Source organism: Puma concolor, chromosome A1 (genome assembly GCF_028749965.1).
Source record: "Puma concolor isolate L17-30 chromosome A1, mPumCon1.1.hap2, whole genome shotgun sequence".
Lineage (NCBI taxonomy): Eukaryota > Metazoa > Chordata > Mammalia > Carnivora > Felidae > Puma > Puma concolor.
The window spans coordinates 51,815,686-51,841,109 of NC_141667.1; the positions used below are offsets into that span (position 1 = coordinate 51,815,686).

Consider the following 25,424-nt stretch of genomic DNA (forward strand, 5'->3'; position numbering starts at 1 on the left):
TTCAATTCCTAGCTCCTCTCCATGATGGCTATGTGGACTTGGGCAGAGCTGAACTTCACTGTACCTTGTCCCTTCCACAAAATGGAAATGATGATGAGAACAGCCATTCTTTCTTATGATTATCAGAAAATGCAAAATGTACTTAGCATACTGTCTGGGACATAACAAGTGTCGAAAAAATGTTAACCAACGTAAGGCTCTCTCTCAGCACATTTCTTCTCTCCTAAGCACCATATGCCCACCTTTGGAAGTGTATCCCTATAACTGTCCAACATGGATATCAGACAGAAAAGGAAAAAAATCAATAAATAATCTGGATTTCCCAAGTCCCTTCCTCAGATGTCTGGAGGTCTCTTAATGCTGCCACCACCACCATCACCCTCACCCCCAAATAGCCCATTGGCTTGTTCCTCATTTCTTTCAGGTCTTGACTCCAACATCACTTCAGTGACATCCAGGGAACCCATTTATAATTCCAAATACCTGCCCCCACAACACACACACACACACACACACACACACACACACACACACACCATTCCATTTCCCCTCCTTGCTTTATCTTCTGTTACACTTGTCAACATAGGACACACCTCGCAATTTGCTTACTTATTTGTTTATTGTCTGTCTCCTCCCAGTAGAATGAAGCTCTTAGAGGGCAGGGGTCTTTGTCCACTTGCTTCAATTGCTATGTCCCCAGCGCAGGCAGTGGGTACCCGGTTAACAATTAGTTGAATGAACAAGTGAGTGAGTGAGTGAGTGAGTGAACAAACGAATGAACGAAGAGAAGCCTCTGGGCTTACCAGGGAGGTAAAGGCTGGGGGTTGGTCTCCGATCCCACTCAAGTCCCTCTCACCTGGTGCTTAACCTGGCAATTCTTCTTTCAGGCTCCACACAAGTTGCCTATCCCCCTAAATCTGGGTGCTGATTCCAGACGCCCCCTCCCCCAGGAGCGGTAAGCACCCCACGCCACTTTTGAGACCCAAGGGTGAACAGGAGGGGCAAGAATCCCAGCGGGCCACCTCAGGATGGGGGACGGGGCTCCCCAAGTTCAGGTCACCCTTCCTCCCCCTCCCATCCCTTGGCTCGCGTAGGTCGGTGGGGGAGGGTGGCGGGGAGCGCGGCCGGCCCAGGGCTGCCCAGGGTGGCGGCGTCGGGGCTGCGGGCGCCTTCGCCGGACCCGCATTGCCCCCTAGTGCCGCGCGGAGTCAGGGCGCCGGGCTCCCCCGCCTGATGTCACCGCCGTGCAGTCAGCCCAGAGGCGGCTGGCTGCGAGCAGACCCTCCTCGGCGCTGGCTGCGCTGGGCGCCGCTGCCCGCACACCCGCCGCCGGCCGGGCCGAGCCGAGCCGGGCGCCCCCCTGCCCGCCGCCCCTCCCGCGCCGCTCCCCGCCTGGCCGGCCCGGCGCGCCTGACGTGGACCATTAAACTTGGAGCTGCCGCCTCGGCCCCTCTCTCCTCCGCCTCCCTCTGACAGCCGGGCGAGCGGGCGGCTCGGTGCAGGCAGGAGACGCGCCGCCGGGGCTGGGCTGCCCGGGGGGGAGATGAGTCCTCGCCGGGAGGGCGCCTCTGGGAAGAAGACCGCGGGCGAAGCAAAGTTGCAGGGCAGCTGAGGAGCTCGGCCGCAGCCCTTCCAGCCCCGCTCACCCCAGGCTATGGAGGGCCGACTCTAAAATGAATCCCGATCTGGACACCGGCCACAACACATCAGCACCTGCCCACTGGGGAGAGTTGAAAAATGCCAACTTCACTGGCCCCAACCAGACCTCGAGCAACTCCACACTGCCCCAGCTGGACATCACCAGGGCCATCTCCGTGGGCCTGGTGCTGGGCGCCTTCATCCTCTTTGCCATCGTGGGCAACATCGTGGTCATCCTGTCGGTGGCCTGCAACCGTCACCTGCGGACGCCCACCAACTACTTCATCGTCAACCTGGCCATTGCCGACCTGCTGCTGAGTTTCACCGTGCTGCCCTTCTCGGCGGCCCTGGAAGTGCTCGGCTACTGGGTGCTGGGACGGGTCTTCTGTGACATCTGGGCCGCCGTGGACGTCCTGTGCTGCACGGCCTCCATTCTGAGCCTGTGCGCCATCTCTATCGATCGCTACATTGGGGTGCGCTACTCTCTGCAGTACCCCACGCTGGTCACCCGGAGGAAGGCCATCTTGGCGCTCCTCAGCGTCTGGGTCTTGTCCACAGTCATCTCCATCGGGCCTCTCCTTGGGTGGAAGGAGCCCGCGCCCAATGATGACAAAGAATGTGGGGTCACTGAAGAACCTTTCTACGCCCTCTTCTCCTCCCTGGGCTCCTTCTACATCCCTCTGGCAGTCATTCTGGTCATGTACTGTCGCGTGTACATCGTTGCCAAGAGGACCACCAAGAACCTGGAGGCCGGAGTCATGAAGGAGATGTCCAACTCCAAGGAGCTGACCCTGAGGATCCACTCCAAGAACTTTCATGAGGACACCCTCAGCAGTACCAAGGCCAAGGGCCACAACCCCAGGAGTTCCATAGCTGTCAAACTTTTTAAGTTCTCCAGGGAAAAGAAAGCAGCCAAGACCTTGGGCATTGTGGTCGGTATGTTCATCTTGTGCTGGCTACCCTTCTTCATCGCTCTGCCACTTGGTAAGTTGGGGACTGGCGGACGGGGAACAGGGCGTTTTCAGATCTGGGGTTTACTGACGAGCTTACTGTAAAGTTTTTCGTGGGGTTTGTTTTTTATGCAGCCTGTGTGTGTTTGGAGCCTGGGGAATACTGTTTGTTCTGCAAAGGCTTTGCAGATTGGGTAGCTGGCTAAGAACCAACTCAGGTGTTAGTGGAACACACTAAGTAAGGCGCTAGTCTCTTGAAATAGAACCACAGGAGGAAAATCTGGTATGTGGAATGACTCATTCAACAGCATCGGTTTAATAATTAAAAAGGACACTGGACTTGAACATCACACCAGCGTTATCTCAGTAGTAATGATGTGCGGGCTAAGGCAGCGTCACTAATGCAGCATACAAAATAGTTTGTAGTTACCGCAGACGCGGCATTTGGGAAGCAGGCAGGCGGCTCGTACGCAGAAAGGCAGTTTTCATTCAGCATTTCCAGGGCTCTTGCAGAGACCCACGCTCCCCATGAGCTTTGCAGAGGTTGCGTTCTCCCCCCCTCCCTTTACCGCTTGCTATCACCTCAATGCACTCCCTTCATTATGAGTTAATAAGGGCCTTTTAACAGCTGCACGGCCCCATCCAGCCTTTGAGTTACTAAAGCTTGAGATTTGAAAGAGAAGGAAGACACCCGGAGGGTCACATGTTTTCAGTTTTTACCCAGAAATGTTCTAACTCTGGTGATTCATGGAATACCCAGATTTAAATTAGAGTGGTCCCTCACCTTCAGCTACCAGACACCAAATCCTGCTAGGATGAAACTGAGTTCTTCCTCTCCTATAAAAATATGTCCATCTTCTTTTGTTTAATGGTCTGACTAAGTTGTTCAAAAAGCTTCCTGATTTTTTCCCAAGAAGACAAGGTCTGGTTAGGAGGTAAATCTACAGGAAGGTACTGTGACATGCTGTCCACATGGCTTGGGAAACACTTGTCCCTTCTCTAAGGCACTGACCTGCTTTGGGTTCCTCTCCTGTCCCTGGGAGACACTCCGGAAAATGAATGGAGGGAGGTGATCATTGCAAAGTCATGTGCCATGATATCAGAAGAGGTAACGGCTGCTACGTGCCACAACCATATATATGCCTGCAATCACACCCAGGGCTCAGTTAGAACTGAACATAATCCCTCAAACAACTAAAATTCTGAAGGCACACTGCTTTTAAGAGAAAGGGGCAAATGGAAAGAAAGCAAATTGAGATTAGGAGTTTCCATTTTTCAAAGATGAAGAAAAAAACCTGTTTAACCTACTCTCCATGTTGTCATTTCCAAGGCAGGCTTGCAAGTTAATGCCTTTCAGAACAAATTTTAGTGCATTACGTGGAAAGCGTTTGAAGCTGTACTCCACCCCACCCCCCTCCCAGGAGTGGTCACATCTCACTGCAGAGAAGCTTTTTTTTTTCCCCCAAGGTCTTGGGGTCCTTTTGCAGGCTTGTTGGGTTAAAGTGAGTAATAGTTCACACTGCTTTGGATCATGGTTGTACACGGAAGTGATTTGGTCATGTATTAGCTATGTGACCTTGGGCAAATGAACACTCACCTGTGAGTCTCAGTTTCTCCATCTGCAAAATAGGGCTAATTACTATTTGCTCCATGGGGTTTGCACTAATGCATGGAAAGGACTTAACACAGTGTCTGGTGCACAGCAAAATCTCAGTGAAAGTCAGCTTAGTACTACAAACCAGATCCCAGTCGTCCCTCAGCTACAGCTGTGTTTTCTCTTTCTCTACTCATTTGACCATCCCACACCTGTGACTAAAGGCTCAGAAGAGAACTGAGTCCTTCTCCTTTCTTCTTTCTGCCTCTGCCCCCCAACCTATAGAGACTAGGACCAGAGCATCCTCAGGAAGGAGAAGGCCCCAGCAGGATGCAGGGAATGGATCAAAGGTGCAAACTTTCACTTTAGGGGGCAAGAGAAACAGGTCCAAATAGGTGAAGAGGCTGCCCACATGCTGAAATGGAAAGAGCACTGCCCTGGGGTTCAAGACCAATAGATTTCTAATGTGAGCTTTGCCATCAATCAGCTCTGTTATCCTAGGCTTGTTTTACATCTCTGGGCTTCAGATCTCACTTTCAGGGAACAAGAGGGCTGGACTAAATCAAGGGCTCTCAAACTTTAATAAAGATCACAATCATCTGTGGAACTTGATAAGCATTCAGCTTCTTAGATATAACCCACAGAGAATTTGATTCAGTACATCAGATAGGTCTCGGGAATCCTCATGTTTAACCAGCCCACCAGGTGATTCTGAAGAGGCGGTCCACAGACCAGGCTTTGAGAATCGCTGGCCAGGGGATCAATCAGTTCCCTTCAGGCTCCAGCATCCTAGACACCAAGGTTTAAACTCAACAAAGCTTAGCCCTTCCCCAGACACGTGGTGGTGCAGGATGATGTGACTTCTCTGTGGGTCCTGCTCTTCAAACTCATCCTCGGTTTCATGTCATTCACACTATCCCCACCTGTCCTCCCTTTCTGTTTATGACCTTCTGAGGCCTTAACCCTGGATTCCATGGCTTGCCCTCAGAGCTTGTTTCTCCTCTCCTTGCCATGAAACCTTTCTGCACATCCCTGCCACTATCTCCTGGAGATCTCCTGGTGTGCAGTCCCTAAGCTACTTCACCCACCTCCTCTCCCCTGGCTGCCCAACACTTGGCAGGTAAGAAATATGGACTCCAGGCCTTGGTTGGGATGGACTCTGAAAAGTACTCAAGAGCTTCAAACAGAAAAGGTGCTTTATCAGCATGTTTTTAATAATTTAAGAAGAGCATCCCAGCAACATGAAGATGTGGGTTTCTACTTCCCCTGAGTTCAAATAACACCCAAACAAAATAAGCATGATGTAGAACAATAACTCTTTTGGAATCTGAAGAAGGTTCCAAATTCGAAATTTTCCATGAAATGCTTTTCACTCACAAGGGGAGAAAGCAGATCTAGGGGAAGACAATCATTGGCAAACAGAGAAGTGCAGGTAGGAGTAACTTGCAATTAGCAACAGACTTCCAGGTGCCTGGATGGCATGAGATTTCCATAGCTGTGTTTGTCTTCTCTGTGGGTGAGAAGGGTTGGGATCCCTCCTGGGAAGGAGGGAAAATAGTCATGCCCTCTGCAGGGTCCTGGTCAGGGGCCCCATTTGTTTTCCTTCCTCACTTATTTTTATTTTTGGGAGCAGGACTGGGCTGCCCGCAGGGCTGGGTCTCTCGTCTCCTGTGTAGTTCTCCCCACCTGTAACACCCTCCCTACCTCTTCCCCACCCTTCCCCTGTGGCCTCAGGCCAACTTGGGCCAGGGACCAGCTTTTCCTTACTAGGGAGCAGAGATGGACACCACCAGACAAGGACCTCTTTATTCAGGCCCTGGAATCGGGCCTTGGAGGGACAGGAAATAATTGGAATATAATATAGTAGCATTTCTACGCAGTAGGCCATGTGCAAGATGTCCAAGGAATCTTTGGCTCCCAGGCATTATAATGAAGGCTAGCTCCCACCTACCTAGGGAAGACCTGGCCAGGGTCTTGAGAAGTGGCTGGGCTACTGAGGGATGTGCATTGCCTTGTGGGGATACATTGGGGGGGTGGGGGGTAGGCGAGCAGGAAGTACTGGGCAGCCAACTGGTAGCTGGGCTTAGTGCGTTGTTTAGAAAACACTGGAACCTTGCCTCGCTCCAAATCTTTCTTCCGTCTTTTAAAATGCTGAAAGGCACCAGGAAGCCATTATTGAACTAACTGCTTTCCCCTCCAAATAAATGAAGGTCAATTTCAAAGAAACAGTTGTGTTCTCATAGTACTGGGACCAAATAGGAATCTCTCTGCACTGATTTGTTTCTGTACTCCTCTCATTCAAATTGGGGCTGATGAATTCCTGCCTCCCACAAGAACACTGGGGAGGGTGAGGGTCTCAGAGATGACTCAGGACGGGGCCACCACCACAAATATACACACTAACCCTCCAGCTCTGAGGTTTCAAAACACAGGGATTTGAGTTGCTCACAAAGAAAGCAATTGGTTTAAGTGAGGGAGAAATTTTTACACGCAGGGAATCCTTTCTGGAAAAGGAAAATACATTCGACCATTTATGAAATCATCAATAAAGACTTCCTAATGCATCTACTCTGTGCTACATGGCCCCTGCCTGCAGGATGTTTACCACCTCGTGAGATCTTATTTTTATGAAGCATCTACTATATGCCAGACATTCTGCTAGGCCCTCTACAGACATTATCTCATTAATCCCCGCAGCTACCCTGACAGGGGAGAGTAATTGCTCCCTCTCTACAGATGAATAGGCGGGAGGAGCTCAGAGCTGGAGCTGAGCTCAGAGAGGTTAGCCTTCTTGCCCCAGGTCATATAGCAAGTAAACAATAGAGCCAAGGGGTGAATCCCAGTCTGTCAGGACAGGCACATACCTGTTCCACTGCACCTAGGAGATATCTGGCCTTCTTGCTTCCCAGTCCAAATCTGCTCTCATGGCAAATGTGCTCCAAAACTCCAGAGCTGCCATGTCAAAAGCTGGGTATTATACTTCTGTTACAAAACTCTGCCTTTCTTCCACTCCCCACTCGCCTCTGCAAAAAAGACACCCAGAAAATGTTAGGGAAGGGCATCCACACCCTAGCTCAGGGCTAGACTTGCTCTGTACCTACCGCACCGTGTAGGATGTTGGTCTCCCAACGCTGGACCGTCCATCGCTCCAGCCAGAGGAAAATGTGGGACCTTGCCCTTTATCTGAGAATCTAGCTCTATGTCTTTAGTCATTCATTCGTTTGCTGAATAAGTATATATTTATTGGATGTCTACTGGGTATTGTGCTGGAGGTACAGTGGTGAGCAAAACAGCTATGTTCCATGTTCTCATAGAATTTAGTTCTACAGAGGAACGCAGACCATTTGAAAAACACATGCACACAAATAACACAACACAAATTGCAACAAGTGACTTAAGTAAAGGGATGAGATGCTATTAGAAGTAAATAATAGGAGTCAGCATATCACAGGGGTCCCTGAGTGACATTTAGGTGGAACCTGAAAAGTGTGGAGGAGCTAACTCAGTACAGGCAGCAGATAGAAGAAGAGGGTCCGGGCAGAAGGAAGAGCATGTCCAAGAGTCCTAAGGCAGGAAGTGGTGGGGAAGTAGCAAGCTTAGAGAGTAGGGGGACCAGGTACAAGTCAGGGCTGGAGGTGTGGGCAGAGGGCAGGCCACGCAGGGATTTCAGGCCACATCAAGGACTTTAGATTTTATCTTAAGGCCACTACTGAAGGGTTTGAAGCAGACAAGAGATACCATCTGAGTTATGTCTTGAAAAGATGACTCAGGCCTCCATATGGAGCACAAATGAGAGGTGGGGCAGGTAGGAGGCCACAATCCCAGTGAGAGCTGATGGTAATTTAGACCAGGCTGGGGGCAGTGAAGGTGGAGAGAAATGGACAGATTCAAGGACTTGGGGATGGGTTGTTATGTGATTTAGGAGGCTAGTGAGAACAAGAAGTATGTCTAGAATAACTCTGATGTTTCTGGGTGATGGAGGTTATCATTTGTTGAGATGCCAGCAAAACACCGTCAAGGGGATTCCTCCTAGGATCTTCCTCAGACGCCATTCATCAAGGTTCATAGGACAGCATGCTGGGTGTGATCTGCCAGACACTCTTATGTATTGAATAGACAAAATGTCCCAACCCAAAAGCAGGGAGCTGTGACCAACAGCTAACCAACTATTCATCAGAAACATCTGACGGGGGCTCTTTCCGAAAGCCTAGATTCTTGAGCTCCACCACAGATCTATTGTATCAGAATTTCTCATGATGGGGCAGAGAATTTCAATTTTTAACAAGTTCCCAGGTGATTTCTATGCAGCCAACATAGCACCAGTTCCCCCCAACCCATGCCTGGGAACCCCTGGAATGAACACCCTGTGAAGAGCCAGGAAAATTTGGTTATGCTTCCCCCAGTGCAGTCAGAAGCATCTCCAATCCTGCCCAGTCCCTTGGGCTAGTCCACATGGAGAAAGGCAGAAGGCTGATGAGAAGGAAAGTGAATTCTTTAAACTAGAGCCTCCCTGGAGAAGAGGAAGAGAATGAGCACTGTAGAAGCAGCTCTTCAACGTATTGGGTACACTGCCCAACACTGAATGCTCTGTGTTGTTCATAATTCTCACAAACCCCTCTGCAGAGCAAGCATCATCATCCCTGTGTTTATAGGTTAGGGAACAAGAGTTCAGAGGGGTTTGGTAATTTGCCCAAGGTCACACAGCTAGTAAATGGTAGAGTCTATCAGACTCCACATTTGGCACTCAATAAGCATTTATTATATTATCCCTGTTGTTACTACAGTGCTTCCTGAACATTTGTCTGGGGTCTGGTGCCGAAGGGTATAAAATTTTTACTGGCTCATGACAAGATGAGAAAAAAATTAGAAAAATTATGTGTTTTTCCAAATGTATTCAAAATAAATGACTGTCCTTTTATTCTAAAGACTATGTCCTTTCTATTTTGGGACACTGAAATAGCATTTCTTTGATGGAATGATGGTAGTAAGTAGTAATGATGATGATGATGATGTGTGTGTGTGTGTGTGTGTATGTGTAATGACCTACTTGGCAAAATAACAAGTTGGTAGCCCTATGTCTGTCCCCACCAAAAATTTTTTTGAAATTTTACTGTGAGGGTCCTAAAGTCTTGGAATCACGGAAGATACCACGGTGGTTAGACACAAGACGTATTTGTGGGAGAAATCAAGCAGTAAAGGAGGGAAGGAGGGCAGAAGGGAAGGAGGGGGTAGATAATGAGTTAGCCTCACCTTTGCAGTGGCATTCAAAGGACTGGCAGAAGGGCAGACAGGGGGGAAGAATTATGTGTGAAGGGTCATGCTTATCAGGTAACTACAGGATGGGGGGCCATTTGTGGAGGCACGGAATCCTGCTGGGGCAAAACAGGCCACAGAAATGCCAGCAGGTGCACATGTAGCTGCATTGCCATCACAGCTGGGCCTATTCAGGTCTGTAATGCAGGAAATGCCTTTACCTGAGTGTGTGTGTGGCTCATAAAAATAACTGATGGCAGCTGGGCCCACTGGGAAATTGCTTTCTCTGATATCTCCAGGATGTTTCCACAGTCACTGTGCTCCAGACCATGTCTGATAATAATACTACTAATACATCCCATTTATTGGATCTTGCCATGTGCCACACTCCCTGAGCTACACTGGGCTAGGGGTACTTCTGTGCATTCTCTAATGGATTCCTCTCCAAAGTCTTACAAAGTGAGCACTGCTTTGTCCCCATTTTACAGATAAGGAAACTGAAGGCCAGAGAAGTTGAGTGATTTGCCTCAGGCCACGCAGCTGATGAGGGATGGAACCTGGATTCACAAGGAGGCAATCAGATAATGCTAAGGAGTTATCACAGGGGTACCCTAAGTGTGGAGCTCTGAGCTTTGATTTATGGAACTTCACAAAGGAGTTGGGGAAACCAAAGTCTATTCAGAGAAGGAGGAAAGGAAGCAAGTAGCTGCCTATCATTCAGCAACTGAGAGGCATCGTGTCCTAGAGAGAAAAGTAAAGAAATCTAAAAATAATTGGGTCTTTCCCCTAGCAAGATGTCAAAATTTCTCTTTTATTATGGGTACTTCAGACATTGTGCAGTCTCACAGCTTATGACTGGTAATTTCACATACTTTTTCTTTCTTTCTTTTTTTTTTTTTTTTTGAGAGAAAGAGAGAGCACGAGCTGGGAAGAGGGACAGAGAAAGAATCTTTTTTTTCAATCTTAATTTATTTTTGAGAGAGAAAGACAGAGCACGAGCAGGGGAGGGGCAGAGAGAGAGGAAGACACAGAATCCGAAGCAGGCTCCAGGTTCTGATCTGTCAGCACAGAGCCCGACACAGGGGTCAAACTCATGAAATGCGAGTTCATGACCTGAGCCAAAGTCAGACGCTTAACCGACTGAGCCACCCAGTTGCCCCAGAAAGAGAGAATCTTAAGCAAGCTCCCGACTCAGTGCGGAGCCTGACACAGGACCCAATCCCACAACCCTGAGATCATGACTTGAGCCAAAATCAAGAGTTGGATGCTCAACTGACTGAGCCACCAGACAGCCCAGTAATTTCACATACTTTTTTAAGATTTTTGTCAAATTGGGGAAAACAAAATTTGGAAGATTTTCTTTCATAGTTTAGTTTCTGGCTTGGATATATTTCAGAACGTAATTCGCCTCTGCCACTCACATACATGAGGTCCCACACTGTAGGACTTCTCATATCATGGCTCAGACTCTGGCCCTACCTCTTGATGTCACATATCCAGGTGAGTCAGCATCGTGAACAAGAGAGTATTTCTAGGAGCTGTTTTTCCACCTTGCAGTAAGTGGCTAGTGATGACCAAGCTATCCAGAAAAAAAAGTCTGCAAGCCACATATATTTATTCACTATATACATTCAACCCAAATGAATGGGTTGCTTAGTAGCTCCCCAAAATGCTCATGGCCCCTATACTCCATGGCCTCCCCGTGCAAGGGGAAATATGATAGAGGGAAGTGAAAGCGGAAACAGACAGCAGTCCTAATCAATTGCAGTTAATAGATCTTACTTTTGAAAACTTTACAAAATCGTACAATATAAGGAAAATTCCTGGGGTGTCTCCCAGGGCCTTGAAGAGTCCCATAAAGAGAGGACTCCTGAGGCTAAGCAAGTGCTGTTCATCCACCCCAAGCACCGCAGGCATGGCTCTCCCTAGCAACCTGGTGACTGATCGACTTCTCTCTCCTCTACAAACTGTACACAAGAGTAAGCAGTGACCACATCTTTCCTCTCCGCCTAACACAGGTGCTCACAAACAGGTGCTCACAAAGCTAAGTGAATGAGTAGATAGCAGCACTATGAGTTTAGCAGGAGAATTAGGAGAGTCCTATAACTCAGATAGAATTAGTTGCCATTTCCCAGGCTCAGTCAGCTAAGCGTCCGACTTCGGCTCAGGTCATGATCTCGCAGTCTGTGAGTTCAAGCCCCGCATCGGGCTCTGTGCTGACAGCTCAGAGCCTGGAGCCTGCTTTGGATGCTATGACTCCCTCTCTCTGCCCTTCCCTGCTTGCGCTCTCTCTCTCTCTCTCTCTCTCTCTCAAAAATAAATAAAACATAAAAAAATTTTTTTATAAAAAGAATTAGTTGTCATTTCCCAAAAACACCTTGCATCTTCCTCCTCCTGTGCATTTGCTCAGACTGTTTCCCTCTACTAGAAATGCTCTTCCCATACCCTCTGAATATCCAAATCCTGCCCACCCAAACCCTAGTTCTGTGGACACCTCTCACAGAATCTTTCTTGGTCCCCATGCCTTTCCTGGCAGTGATCTCTCCCTCCCTCCCTCCCTCCCTCCCTCGTTTATGATGCCTGCCACATCTGTCCATGGGGATCAGCACTGATGTGCACATCTTTGGCAGTGCTATCAGGCTACAAACCCCTGGAGGACAGGGTCCAGGTCTGACGCATCTCATCCTCCATACCTAAAGACAGGTACCTAGTAGACTCTGTAAAATAGCAATTGCAGGGGCGTCTGGGTGGCTCAGTCGGTTGGGCGTCCGGCTTTGGCTTAGGTCATGATCTCATGGTCTGTGGGTTCGAGCCCCACGTCAGGCTCTGTGCTGACAGCTTGGAGCCTGGAGCCTGCTTCAGATTCTGTGTCTCCCTCTCTCTCTCTGCCCTACCCCTACTCATGCTCTGTCTCTTTCTGTCTCAAAAATCAAAATAAACATTAAAATTTAAAAAATAAAATAAAATAAAATAAAATAAAATAAAATAAAATAGCGATTGCAGCCATGATTCACACAGTGCTTTCTAGACTTGATCCACCATTTTCCCGTCAGACAGGTGTTAGGGTTTTGCCCATTTTATAAATAAGAAAATGGGCCTAAAGGGGTTAAGTGACTTATCTCATTCCTAGAAACTATTAGAGGCACATTGAAAGGAGATTGTAGTGACTGCTCTTGTAAAACCAAAATACCAATATGGGCCTGGTGCTGGTGTCAATGGGGAAAGATTGGATATGTGAAGGCTAGAGTGGACACAGACAGGAGCTTGAAAATTGGACAGTATCTTCATCCTTTATTAAAAGGTTATTACTCCACCCACCTCAGGGGGAGACCTGTCTATTGCCAATCGGCCCCCAATTCCCCTCACCTTACTAGCCCTTGTCATGTTCCTCTCACTTCTTGGAGAGATATGGTCAGCATCAGTCCCCGCAGAAGTAGGGGAGGAGGAGACGATTCTGGTGACTTTATAGCAGGGCCAGAGTAAGACCTTAGAGAGGCCTGAGGTGATGTGAAATGAATGCTGCTCTCACCTCCATCTGTAATTCTAAATTAAAACACATACGGGGCACCTGGGTAGTTCCATCGGTTAAGCATCCAACTTCAACTCAGGTCATGATCTCACTGCTGGTGAGTTCGAGCCCTGTGTCAGACTCTGTGCTGACAGCTCGCAGCTCGGAACTTGGAACCTGCTTCGGATTCTGTCTCTGTCTCTCTGCCTCTCCCCTGCTTGTGCTCTGTCTCTCTCAAATATAAATAAAAAATAAACATTAAAAAAAAACACACATACATACGTATGTACACACACACATACACACACGCACACAGGGCCCTACAAATAAATGTGAGGCCCACAACATTCTGATGCACGCCATGAAGACTACTTTGATTTCTGGAATAGCAAATTACTTCCCAAAAAAGTGGAGATGTCACAAGTCTGCCAATGCTCTATAGACTCACTGGGTCTGCTTGACGTGTAATGCAGCATTGCTCTATAATAGAATGACCAGACGTCCCCATCCCCATTATGTCTGTTACCAAACCATGATGATGGTTGTTATTATTATCATAACCCCCTCTTATTCTCAAAAGTGTCTTGATTTGAATGATGAAAGTACTTCCCTCTGTGAAGTTCCAGAGGAAGAGTGTGCTTGCCTCCTGGTCACTAAGGAGCCTGAGGTGGGGACAAGAGAGACTCGGCACCCACAGCCTCAGCCATCTGGAGAAAGATGCATAATGACAGTGCAGTGAGCCACAATTTAAGGAGGAAAGACGCAAATTCTCATGTGTGTTTTTTGTGGGGAAACAGGAGTTACTGTAAAGGTTGATTTGCAATTTTTGAATCTTCATCTGGCTGACATACACTAGTGACGGAGGTGGGGTCTGGAACCATGGCTGGCTGACCCTAAAAACTTAGCAAATGAAGGAATGGATCCATCTCACGCAAGACAAATGATGGGATCTGAAGGATGCACATTTCTGGAATGCAGAGACAAGAGAAGGGGTAGGCTGAAATGATAAGATTTGAGGGGCAGGGGGGAAAGTGAGCTGTGTCTGAAGGACTCCTAAGACTGGAATTTCTAAAAGGGAGGGGCATCTTCACTCTATCCATCACCCCCACTCCTGGTGTGACAGAGCGTGGGTCAGCCCAAGGTATAGTCCTCACTGGCAGGCCTGTGTCAGCAGGACGTCTGACCACACCCACCAACAGCCCATCTGAGCCCTACTTGAACACTCAAGCGCCCTTCTGGTGTGAGCACACAAATTGTGCTATAAAGGTTTCACCAATGAACAGTTCGGGCCAAAATGTTCAGAAACAGAATGTTCTAGTACACCCAAGGGGACCATTCCTCACAGAGCCCCATTTAACTTTTTCCAGGGGTATCTGCTCACAGCACCTTGCTCCCCTGAAGCTGGGATGCATTTGGGGCTGGCTTCACATGATTTTTGAAATTCTTCTTTAAGATAGAGTTTCTTGCCAGGCTGACGTGCATTGCTTACAGGCTGAGCTCAGCACCCTGGCTATGCCCCAGAAGGAGGTTAAAATGGGACCAAGGGCAAGCCGGGCTTACTGTCATTCACAGGCATGGGCCCCAGGGCTCACACTACCAGCACAGCCGGGCAGAGTTCCAGGGAGGCAGCTGGTGGGGGGAAGGAAGTTCCACCAACTGGAAGCACAACAACAAAAAAATTACATCTCCAATTTATATATTCAGGCCATAAATTGCCCCCTGGCATCAAGAGAAAGTGGTAGGCCCCTTTCCCTGCTCCCAAGTACACCCTTGCAGTCTCCATTTGTGACTCCTTGTCCGAAGCCCTTCAGAAGTTACCTTAACACAATGATTCTTGGACTTTCTTGCTCTCTGGGCCCCTTTTGGCAATCTGGCGAAGCCCCGTCTCACCATAGACACATAAATAAGACACAGGAATGCAAAGAAAACCAATTATGTTGAAATAGTTATTATAGTGCTGAAAACAAACAAATTTATGATGGAGTAAAAAATGTTCTTCTTTATTAACATATTAAATAAACGAGCTCCAGCAGCAAGTCAAATAAATAACTACTATAATTCTGAAGTAGTGACAAGTGGTTCACGGTATCTGCAAAAAAATGTAATATGATATCACAAATCTGATTTCTATTGGTGACAAATCCTGCTAATTCTCCTATGGTTTGCTGCCCACATTCCTACTGAAGGAAGTGCTAACTTTCAGCCAAAGGTTAGTTTAAAAAAATTTAAAAAGTGACTCTTCCCATCCAAGTTCACAGACACCCCCTTAACCTCAGAATAAGAACTCTGCTACACAATATTATAAAGATGTACTTCAGGACGTTAGGCTCTCTAGACATTTTTCTGTATCAATTTAAATGCACACGGACTATGCCATCATGCTTTATAACTATTTTGCATAACTACTTGCAGCAACTTTTTATTAGCTAATTTCTTTACTAAAAAATAACATATAAACATTTAAATTAGAAAGAAGAAAAAAAAAAAGCAATGAACAAAACTCTTCTGCCCTCGCCAGACCCAGGTGTGACTTTATCCTGGACCCTCAGTCGTTTTCCCAAAAGCAAACACTATTACCCCAGGTTGTGTGTGCTTCCAGAAATACTCTATTTATTTATAAGCAGACATTTGTGTCCGTGTGTGTGTGCATAAATTTGAGTGTATGTGTGTGTGGGATATGTGTTTCTACCCGGTTTACTTTTACAAATGATATCATTTTGTAAAAATTCTCAGATAAGGAAGGTTATGATCTGTACTCAACAGGGTGTCCTGGGCATGTCAGTGTTTTTAGAGTTACTGCTTTCCTTTCATGGCTGCATAGTAACCCATTTAAGGGCACATCCTATTTTACTTACCAGTTCCCCCAGTGATTGACATTTAGGTTATTTTTGGCCTTTTACTACGACAAACACTGTTGCAATGAATATTTTTGCATAAATGTCTGTGCCCACATATTTGGGATAAATTCATAGAAATGGAATCATTGGGGCAAGGAATGTGTGGTATTTTAGGTTTAGCCTGATTATGTTCAATTTTACACAAATAAGGAATTTTAAATATAATAAAATGTACAGAGTTATTAAAACAAATAGGTTAGATCTATGTCTACGAATCTATTATTTAGGAGAGTTATTCATGGCATTTAAATTAAAAAAACTAACTCATAGAATTAACTTGTAATCCCATTTTTAAAAGCCACTAATCTAGTCACCTCCAGGGGTAGAATGAAGGGAGGAAGAGTGGATTATTAATTCTTTTATATACCTCTGTATTATTTCACATGTTACAATGAGGAAATATTCTATTTGTGATTAAGAAAGTGTGATAGAATAGAAATTGAGTTTCAAGAGTTACCATGGGGCTATTTAATTTTTTATGATTTTAAGAGAAAAAGTATCAATGTCCAAAAGGAAAATGTTCTTTGTCATTTTTAATCTAATTTTAGTTTACATATACTTACTATATTTTTTCTTGATAAACATATGTATCCATCCTATTATGTGATCACAGCTCTAGAACACTTAAAAATTACTTGTCCCCTTTCTCTGTTGGATACAGACATGCCTAGTTCCACAGTTCAAAAACATGTTGTCAAGTTGCTTGTTGATTTTTGGTTTTGTATTTTTTTCAAAGTGAGAATGTATCACTCTTCATAGCAAAAAATAATTTAGACACAACAGCAAGATATAAAAAAGAAAGGAAAAGTCGCCCATAATCCTTCTCTCTATATCATGTTTTAATATTTTTCCTATAAAACTTTCCAGAATTTTCCGTATGAGTGTGTGTGTGTGTGTGTGTGTGTGTGTGTGTACACACAGATTTGATCACCTAGTATTTTATTTTTTTATTTTTTTAATTTTTTTTTTCAACGTTTATTTATTTTTGGGACAGAGAGAGACAGAGCATGAACGGGGAAGGGGCAGAGAGAGAGGGAGACACAGAATCGGAAACAGGCTCCAGGCTCTGAGCCATCAGCCCAGAACCAGACGCGGGGCTCGAACTCACGGACCGCGAGATCGTGACCTGGCTGAAGTCGGACGCTTAACGGACTGTGCCACCCAGGCGCCCCGATCACCTAGTATTTTAATCACTAAGCATCAAGTGTTGACTTCTTTCCATTTCAATAAATCTGAATCTTTTCATTTTTTTAATTTATTTGTCACATTTTTTTTAAGCTGCGTTTCATTTCATAATGGTCGGTACCATCATGTACTTAATCAATCCACTTATGACAACTCATTTATGTAAGTAGGTGAGACATGCACAAGGTATCACATTCAGAAGGTGTGGAGTGAAAAGTATGTCCCTCTCACCTCTCTGGCCCACAACCATCCACTACCCATCCCTGGAGGCAGCTATTGTCAATTTCCTGCATAGCAAAATATATTTGTATGTTCTTTTTAATGGAAATCACATACTAAAAACATTATTTGGCACTTTCATTTTTTTCACTAAATAATGTACCTTAGAGATCTTCCCACTTCAATATAAATACAATAACCTCATTCTTTTTAATAACTGCATAGTATTCCATTGTACTTTTTTTTCTTCTAGTAAGTAGTCCTCTACCGAAGGACATGTAGGTTGTTTCAAAATTTTTGATATCACAAACAATGCTATAGTAAATATTCTTGTACACACTTCATCATTTTCTATATCATCTGTAAGATAAACTCCTGGAAGTGGACTATTTGGAGTAAATTTTCAAATTTTTATAAATATTGCCGAGCCATCCTCCGTAGAGCTTGTACCAATTTGCATTTCCATAACTGATATTTGAGAGTGCCCACATATTTGCCAATAGTGTGTTATCAAACTTTCTGATCTTTGCCACCTGGATAGGGGACACTGGGGGAATGAGGCTAAGCAACTTTTTGTGTGTGTAGAATAACCCATCTTCTCTTGATGTACATTTGTTTAGAGTTTTCAGCCATAACAAATATGCTATCCACATTTTTCCTTTAAGATCTTTTTGCACCTGCCTTAAGGATTTCCTTATAATAAAGCCCACTTTCAATGGCTAGATCAAAAGGTAAATTCAGATGAAAGGCCTCAGTCATGTATTACCCTCTAGGAAGGGTGTGGCAATTTGCACTCCCACTAAGTGTGTTTCAGCACAGCTGAAGAAACTGCTTTTTATACTGATAAGTTCTCATTGCCAGTGGAGAAGTTTCAGGCATCTGCATGACAAATCAGCTTCCGCTCAGAGGTGATAAAATGGCTTAAAAGCTTCAAATCCTTCCAATGAATTTGGTGTCAGCTTCCCAAGTTCAGGGCTAGCAAGCTGCCCTCTTGGAATGCAACACCCCATCCATCAGTGGAGCCAGAACAGGCAGTGGCCTTGGAATGTGTGTATTTTACCCAGAATCTGAGAACAAAAAGCAGTCACCCACAGTGTGTAAACGGATTTGATCTTTCACAAGGTTGCCAGGCCCACCACTATCCACATCAGTGGTCCGAGGCTCTGGGGCTCCTGATTTAAATCCATAACAATATAAAAGAAAACATTGCCCCCCCCCCCCCCCACCACCTGGTTCCAGGAAAACACTAGAGTTTGAGGTCATTGGAGGATGAGTTAATAAGGAAGGATTCCTCTGGGCACCCAAACTTGCCCCACTCCACCATGGGGGCGTGTGCAAGTCCAGAGAATGCAGTAGACAGTCTACATTTAGACCAGAGTATGGCAAATGCGCCACATTTTAGTTGCAAAATTCAAATTGGCTCTGGAAGATGCCAGCCTCACAAATTGGAAATTGAATTGAGCGCTGCTCAAGAAGTAAGGAGATGGCCTGTGGAGCAGATTCTGCCGGGAAGGGAGGCTTTTTGCAAGGCAGTCAATGGGCCCTGGTCAGCCAGGGGTGAAATTTAGTGCTGACCTTGAACTGCTGATCTGGAAGGAGAGGCAGGGTTATTTTCAGACTGTACTAAATCTAGAGGTGTTGGAACCAGCATCTAGGACAGGGCAGGGATGGGGCGAACTTTGACCTACTGCCACAGGGCCAGAGATCAAGGAAAGGTGAAGCCAGGTGTCTGGGACCAACCAGTGATTCTCAGAAAGTGCAGAGGCCTGGCACCTTCCCTTCTCTGGGACAGCCTTGTAGCCCTTCGTGACTCCGTTTGAGTGGCAGCTTGTAGTGCTAGAAAGAACAGAGACATTGAAATCAAACAAATACAGGTCTGGAGTCCTGGCTCCACAGCTCATTTCTCCAAGCCTCAATGAATTCATCTGTAAAATGTGACTGAAATCATCTGCTCATAGGATTGTGAGTGAGGAATAAATAAGAAAGGATGAAAGGACTCAGCTAAGTGCCAAACACTGGTAAATATTTCATAAACATCAGCTACTAATGTATGTGAAGCCTCTAATACACTCTCCACTTTGGAGGAGATATTTAATAAGTTCCTGTTGTTCTTATCATGATTATGACTAATTCTACGAAGGAGCTAGTATGCCTTAAGAGAAAACAAAAACAGGATCGGTTCCTTCACGTTAAAAGGTTGGGTGATCCCTCTGTTAAGAGGAAAGGAGTAAAAAACTAAGTAAATAGAGTGCCAAGTGTGATGGTCACGTGGTCAGAAAATATTAGAAGACATTTACATTTCTACTCATGTTTCACTGTTTTTAAAATTGTTTTGATATTTAATTATGAGATATCTCCATCATTCCGAAAAGTACAAAAAATAATCTTTTGTACTCCTCCACCCAGATTTAACAAAAGTTAACATGTTGCTGAATTTGCTACATATCTTTTTTTTCTTCTTTTAAGAAATAAAATATTACAAATACATCGAAAAGCCCCACTTCGGGGCGCCTGGGTGGCGCAGTCGGTTAAGCGTCCGACTTCAACCAGGTAACGATCTCGCGGTCCGTGAGTTCGAGCCCCGCGTCAGGCTCTGGGCTGATGGCTCAGAGCCTGGAGCCTGTTTCCGATTCTGTGTCTCCCTCTCTCTCTGCCCCTCCCCCGTTCATGCTCTGTCTCTCTCTGTCCCAAAAATAAATAAACGTTGAAAAAAAAATTTTTTTTAAAAAAATAAAAGCCCCACTTCTTGTGGCGCCTGGGAGGCTCAGTTGGTTAAGCATCCGACTTCGGTTCAGTTCATGATCTCGCGGTTCTTGAGTTCGAGCCCTGAGTCAGGCTCTGTGCTGACAACTCAGAGCGTGGAACCTGCTTCAGATTCTGTGTTTTCCCTCTCTCTCTGCCCCTCCCTGCTTACTCTCTGTCTCTCTCTTTCTCAAAAATAAATAAACATTAAAATTAAAAGCCCCACTCCTCTTCATGTTCACCTCTCTCCTTCTCAGAGATCTTCCAGGATACATGTATAGGATTAAATAGACTCTCTCCCTTACACTTTTTTAAATGTATACTCTCAGAAGCAAGAAAAGTTTTCAGACTGGGGCTCTGGATTATGTCACTCCTGATTTCAAATTCTGTTCCTGCTCCTTTACTAGCTGTGTGGTCTTTGGCAAATTGCTCGACCTCTCTGCTCCTCCTTTCCACTCTAAAATGGGACAAATAACAGGTCCTTTGCTGGGTCCTTGTGAGGATGAAATAAGATTATTCATTTAAAGCAATTGTTCTTGGGGCGCCTGGGTGGCTCAGTCAGTTAAGTGTCCGACTTCGGCTCAGGTCACGATCTCACGGTTCATGGATTTAAGCCCCGCATCGGGCTCTGTGCTGACAGCTCGGAGCCTAGAGCCTGCTTCGGATTCTGTGTCTACCTCTCTCTGCCCCTCCCCCACTCGCACTCTGTCTCCCTCTGTCTCAAAAATAAAAATAAACATTAAAAAAAAAAAAAAAAACTTAAAGCAATTGTTCTTTACCAAGGATGATTCCCCTCACCACCACCTCCCCCCCTCCCATGGGACTATTTGGCAACGTCAGAAGACATTTTTGACTGTCACAACTGGAGTGTGCTACTGGCATCTAGTGGGAGAGGCCAGGGATACAGCTAAACACCCTATAATGCGCAGGACAGAGAACTCTCTGGCCCAGGATGTCAATACTGCCAAAGTGGAGAAACCCTAATGTAAAGCATGCTGTCACTATTTTATATGGGCTCAAAAAACATTTGTTAACAAGCACAACAAATCGTAATTTTTTATTTATAAGACATTAGGCCAGGAAAAAAAAAAGACATTATGCTGGACACTTTCACATACCTTGTCTCACTGGTATAGTGGGTTGCCCCTTCTTGGTGAAAAGAATGATAGAAGACAAGCGCAATTGTTCCTGCATGTCTGAGAACATCTATCCTATTAAGCCAGTGATAAGCTCCTTAAAAAATGTAAATTTTCAGGCTAATAGATTAGAAGTTGTTACTTAGAGCCTAACCCCTCCTTGCTCTCTGTGAAGAACAAATTGTATCAGCACATTCAGCCACAAAATTGGTTCATTTAAACCACAAATATCCCTTCAACCTAAGCAGGCCCAGAGATTGGCATGGCAAACAATAAATAAGGCATCATAATTAAGCAAACATTTTTGGCCCCTATTTACAAGGACTGGTTCCCAAAGGCTCAAAAAACCACAGAAGCAGAGTGAAAAATGGGCAAGAGCTCTGCTTCTCTGCTTCACCTCAGACTCTGGAGGACTCAGAGTATTATGCCTGTAGCCATCCCAGGGATCGGGGCAACTGTCTGTGTTGGTCAGAGAGCACCAGTTATAAGTGACCTTATCCAGTGGGTTTCCAAATGTGGCCCCCAGCCAGCAGCACCAGCATTGTCCAGGAACTTGTTAGAGATGACATTTCTTGGACCCCACCCCACACCTACTAAATCAGAGACTAGGGTCGCAGCCCAGGTAGGTGAGATGGGGGTCTCCCGAGCCCTGTGGATGATTCTGGTTCATACTCAGGTTTAAGAACCACAAACCTCGTAAGACTGGATGCCCCCCTTCCCTGTGGATCCATTTCCTTTTGTCTGCGGCCCTCCCACTGTATTCACACAGCTCATCAGTTCAAGGAGTGGAGGAGCTGCTACTTACTGGCACTTTCCTTGGGCTGGACGCTTGACACACAGCCTGTAACTTTCGCAACAAGAATATGAGGAAGATACCGGTATCCCTTTTTCCAGATGAGAAAATCACAGCCAAGAGAGTGTAAACAGCTTGCCCAGGTTCATACCTAGAGAAAAGGGCTGGAACCGGACTCTGTGTGTCTGCCTGATGCCAGTCCCATGCTCTTAATGATGCCAGCACACTGCCCACTGATGTCGAAGAGAGACAGAACACAAACACATCAGCCCCACCAGGGCCAAACGTTGAGCCCTGCCAAGTTTTTTTTAGTGCCCCTCAGTCACCTGTCCGGCGGTTTACCTGTTCACAGGTGATACGTGCACCACCTTCCCACCCTCTCCACCCTCCCTCTACCCAACTTAATTTAATCCCCAGTGTCCTGATACTGCGCCCTAGTGGCCAAGACTCCCCACACTGCAACTGTCTCCTAGCCTTTGCCTGACGTCCTAAGACTTCAAATCCCCACTCTCCCTCTTACTAGCTGTGTAACGTTGACACTGACTGAACCTCTCTGTGCTCCTCTTTCTCATCTGTAAATCAGTGATAATAATGCATTAATATCAAGGTTGTTAAAAGGGTTAAAGGGGATAACAAATGTGGAAATATCTAGCCTAGTGCCTGGTGCATGGTAGAAACTAATTAATTCTTGGTTTTCTCCCCCTCCTGCTCTACGGACCAACAACTATCAAGACTGCTCACTCCCAGGATTGATTTTCTTGAGTCCCATTTATTGGCCAATTAGCTAATATTATGAGCTAATCTTCACTAAGATGTTAATTCATAATAATAATGGTTTTCTGTGTTTGTCTCCACAATACCATTGGCATCTCAACCAGGGGCCCTTAGTCTTTGAAATTGTGCAGTTTGGAAGTGATTAATAGTGGAAATATTAGGGAATATGGAAGCCCAGCGGGGAGCCTTTTCCCATCCTTCATATCACTCCCATACAACTCCAGTGAGCAGGAAATCCCAGAGAAATGGGAAATTTGATATCAGAAGGGAAATATGCCTTCGAGTTTACACCTGGCTTTGAAGAAAAAAAAAATCAACCACAGGCATCTGAATATCAGGATAGGTGGGAACCATGTAAAAAAGAAATGAAATCAAAGACTAATGGGTCATTTGCCAACATTTAATACAATTGCTTGGGATCTGGGTAGTTGAATGTAATAAAGCTTCATTAAAAAGTAGTTATAACAACTAATAAGACCCTAATTAAATTAGCTTTAACTGGGCAAGCTGCTTGTGAGGTCCTAATTAGGTTATTTGCTTCCATTGGCCTAGCCTGCAAACAAAAGAAGGTTCTGTTATATCTTTAGTGATGCCTAGAAAGCCAGATCTCTGGCCTCATTCAGGAAATGGTAAGAGGCTCTAAAATCTGGGGGCAGCCAGTCTCTGACTATCAGTTCTCCAAAAATCATGGTGTGTGGCCACAGTGAAATAAATCCCTTAATAGGTCCCACTGCTTTTAGGAGCCAGACAATTTTAAAGATGGAAAGGGCATTTAAACACAGAAATTCCAACAATTTCATTTTACAGAAGAGGAAACTGGGAAGTGATTTGTTCAAGGTTCCCCAGCAAAGAACAATGTCCTGTGTGCCCCCCACCCCAGTCCTCTTCCACCATGGTCTGGAATAGACACAGAACTTGGGCTGCTGGTACAGATTTTCATTGGGGAAAGAAGAGGGAAACAAAAGTGCTGGATTCTCAGAGGCTGCTGTCACTAAAGCGGGGTGTGTGTGTGTGTGTGTGTGTGTGTTGAGAGGGGTTCAATCCCAGGTCAACTGCTGACATGCTTATAGTGTGGGTGGCGCTCTCTCCCAAACTGTCTTTGCGTTGCAGCCCCAATGCTCTCCCTAAAATGCACACTCAGTCATGCCAGGATGCTGCTGAGCTACCCGCAAGGTAACTTCGACAGAAAAGTCTGTCCACAATTGGGCTCCAACCTACCTCATTTCTCAAGACTGAGCTTTGTGCTCAACAAACCAGAATTCCAGCTCTGTGCCTCACTAGCAAATTACCTGGTCTCTCCACTTTCTGCCTATAAAATGGGAATGCCATTTTACTTACCTCGTGAGGTGAATAGGAGAATTAAATGACACTAAAGCAGATAAACCACACGTGACTCATGCTACTACCCCTCCAACCACACAGGAGCAGTCCCCTTTCCCTGAACACGCCTAGCTTACTTTATACCTTCGCACATGCTGTTCCCTCGGCCTGCAACACCCCTCACCCTCTTCTCTGTGTCATAAATTCTTCCAATTCAACTGTCCGGCTCAAACGTCACTTCCCCTTTGCAGACTTCCACTGCTTCCAGGCAGAGGCTACTCCTTTCCTGGGCTCTCTCTGCCCTCACTCCCCCCCTCGGAACCTGGTCAAGCTGGGCTGGAATAGGTGTTTGATGTCCCAGGAGACTTTGACTCACCAAGCACGTGCCTGGCACACAGTCAGAACTCAGTAAGTGAACTCAGGAACTGTGAGGAGGAATGTTGGTTCCAGTATCACTTCTGCTTTTGTCCTCAAAATTGAAATAAAAACAACCTCTGTATATAGACACACACACACACACACACACACACACACACACACACACACCAAGACCAAGATAGTAATGGTAGTTGCTTGTGGTCATTTTCATTTTCTCCTCATGCTTCTCTACGGTGATATATATTCCTCTTGTAGTAAGAAACAAAGCAATAAAGCCAGTTCTTTAAACTGAGTGAGCCGAAAGCATAAAGGAGGTACGTGAAGTGCCAATTTCCCAAACATGTCCCTGAAAAAGTTGGGAGTTACCTGAATTTCAATGTGGTGCGGTTCTAATTTAAGGGATCATAGTCTCCGATTTTATCCTTCGTAATTCTGTGACAGGAACTAGTTTGCTGACCAGAAGGCACATCACTTTCCACATATCTTTAACACAACTATTTTGGGAACTATGAGCTTTTCCAGACAGAAATGGATAAGTACTCTGGTGACCAACACAGGAGCCACTGGCCACCTGGGGCAAATCAAATTTAAATTTGTTAAAATTAAATAAAACTACAAATTCGGTTCCTTGAGCACATCCATAGCCACATGTGTCTGCTGGTTGCTGCATTGGACAGCGCAGATTTGGAACATTTTCATCATTACAGAAACTTCTACTAGACAGCACTGAGTTAGTATGTTTCTCAGCTTGCTGCACACATGGCCGATGAAGTCTCAAGTTAATCAACACATCCATTTGTCCCATGTACATATTCTTTCCTGTTTAAATGTATATATCTGTGGCAAGGTAAAATGATGCAGCAACTTTGGGAAACAGTTTGGCAGGTCCTTACCAAGTGAAGCATAGAGCTGCCTTATGACCTGGCAATCCCACTCCTGGTATATATACCGAAGAGAATAGAAAACATATGCTCAGGGCCCCTGGGTGGCTCAGTCCATTAAGCATCCAACTTGGACTTAGGTCATGATCTAACAGT

The 25,424-nt window shown here is 45.7% G+C and overlaps 1 protein-coding gene across 1 annotated transcript in view; it reads left to right on the plus strand.

Annotated features, from left to right (window-relative positions):
* The first annotated feature begins 1,223 nt into the window (after positions 1-1,223).
* Positions 1,224-25,424, plus strand: part of ADRA1B (adrenoceptor alpha 1B) — a 52,579-nt gene continuing 28,378 nt past the window's right edge. The window contains exon 1 of the mRNA XM_025923803.2: positions 1,224-2,622. Coding sequence (XP_025779588.2) covers positions 1,674-2,622 — 949 coding nt within the window. The 5' untranslated portion in view covers positions 1,224-1,673. The remainder of the gene's footprint in view (positions 2,623-25,424) is intronic.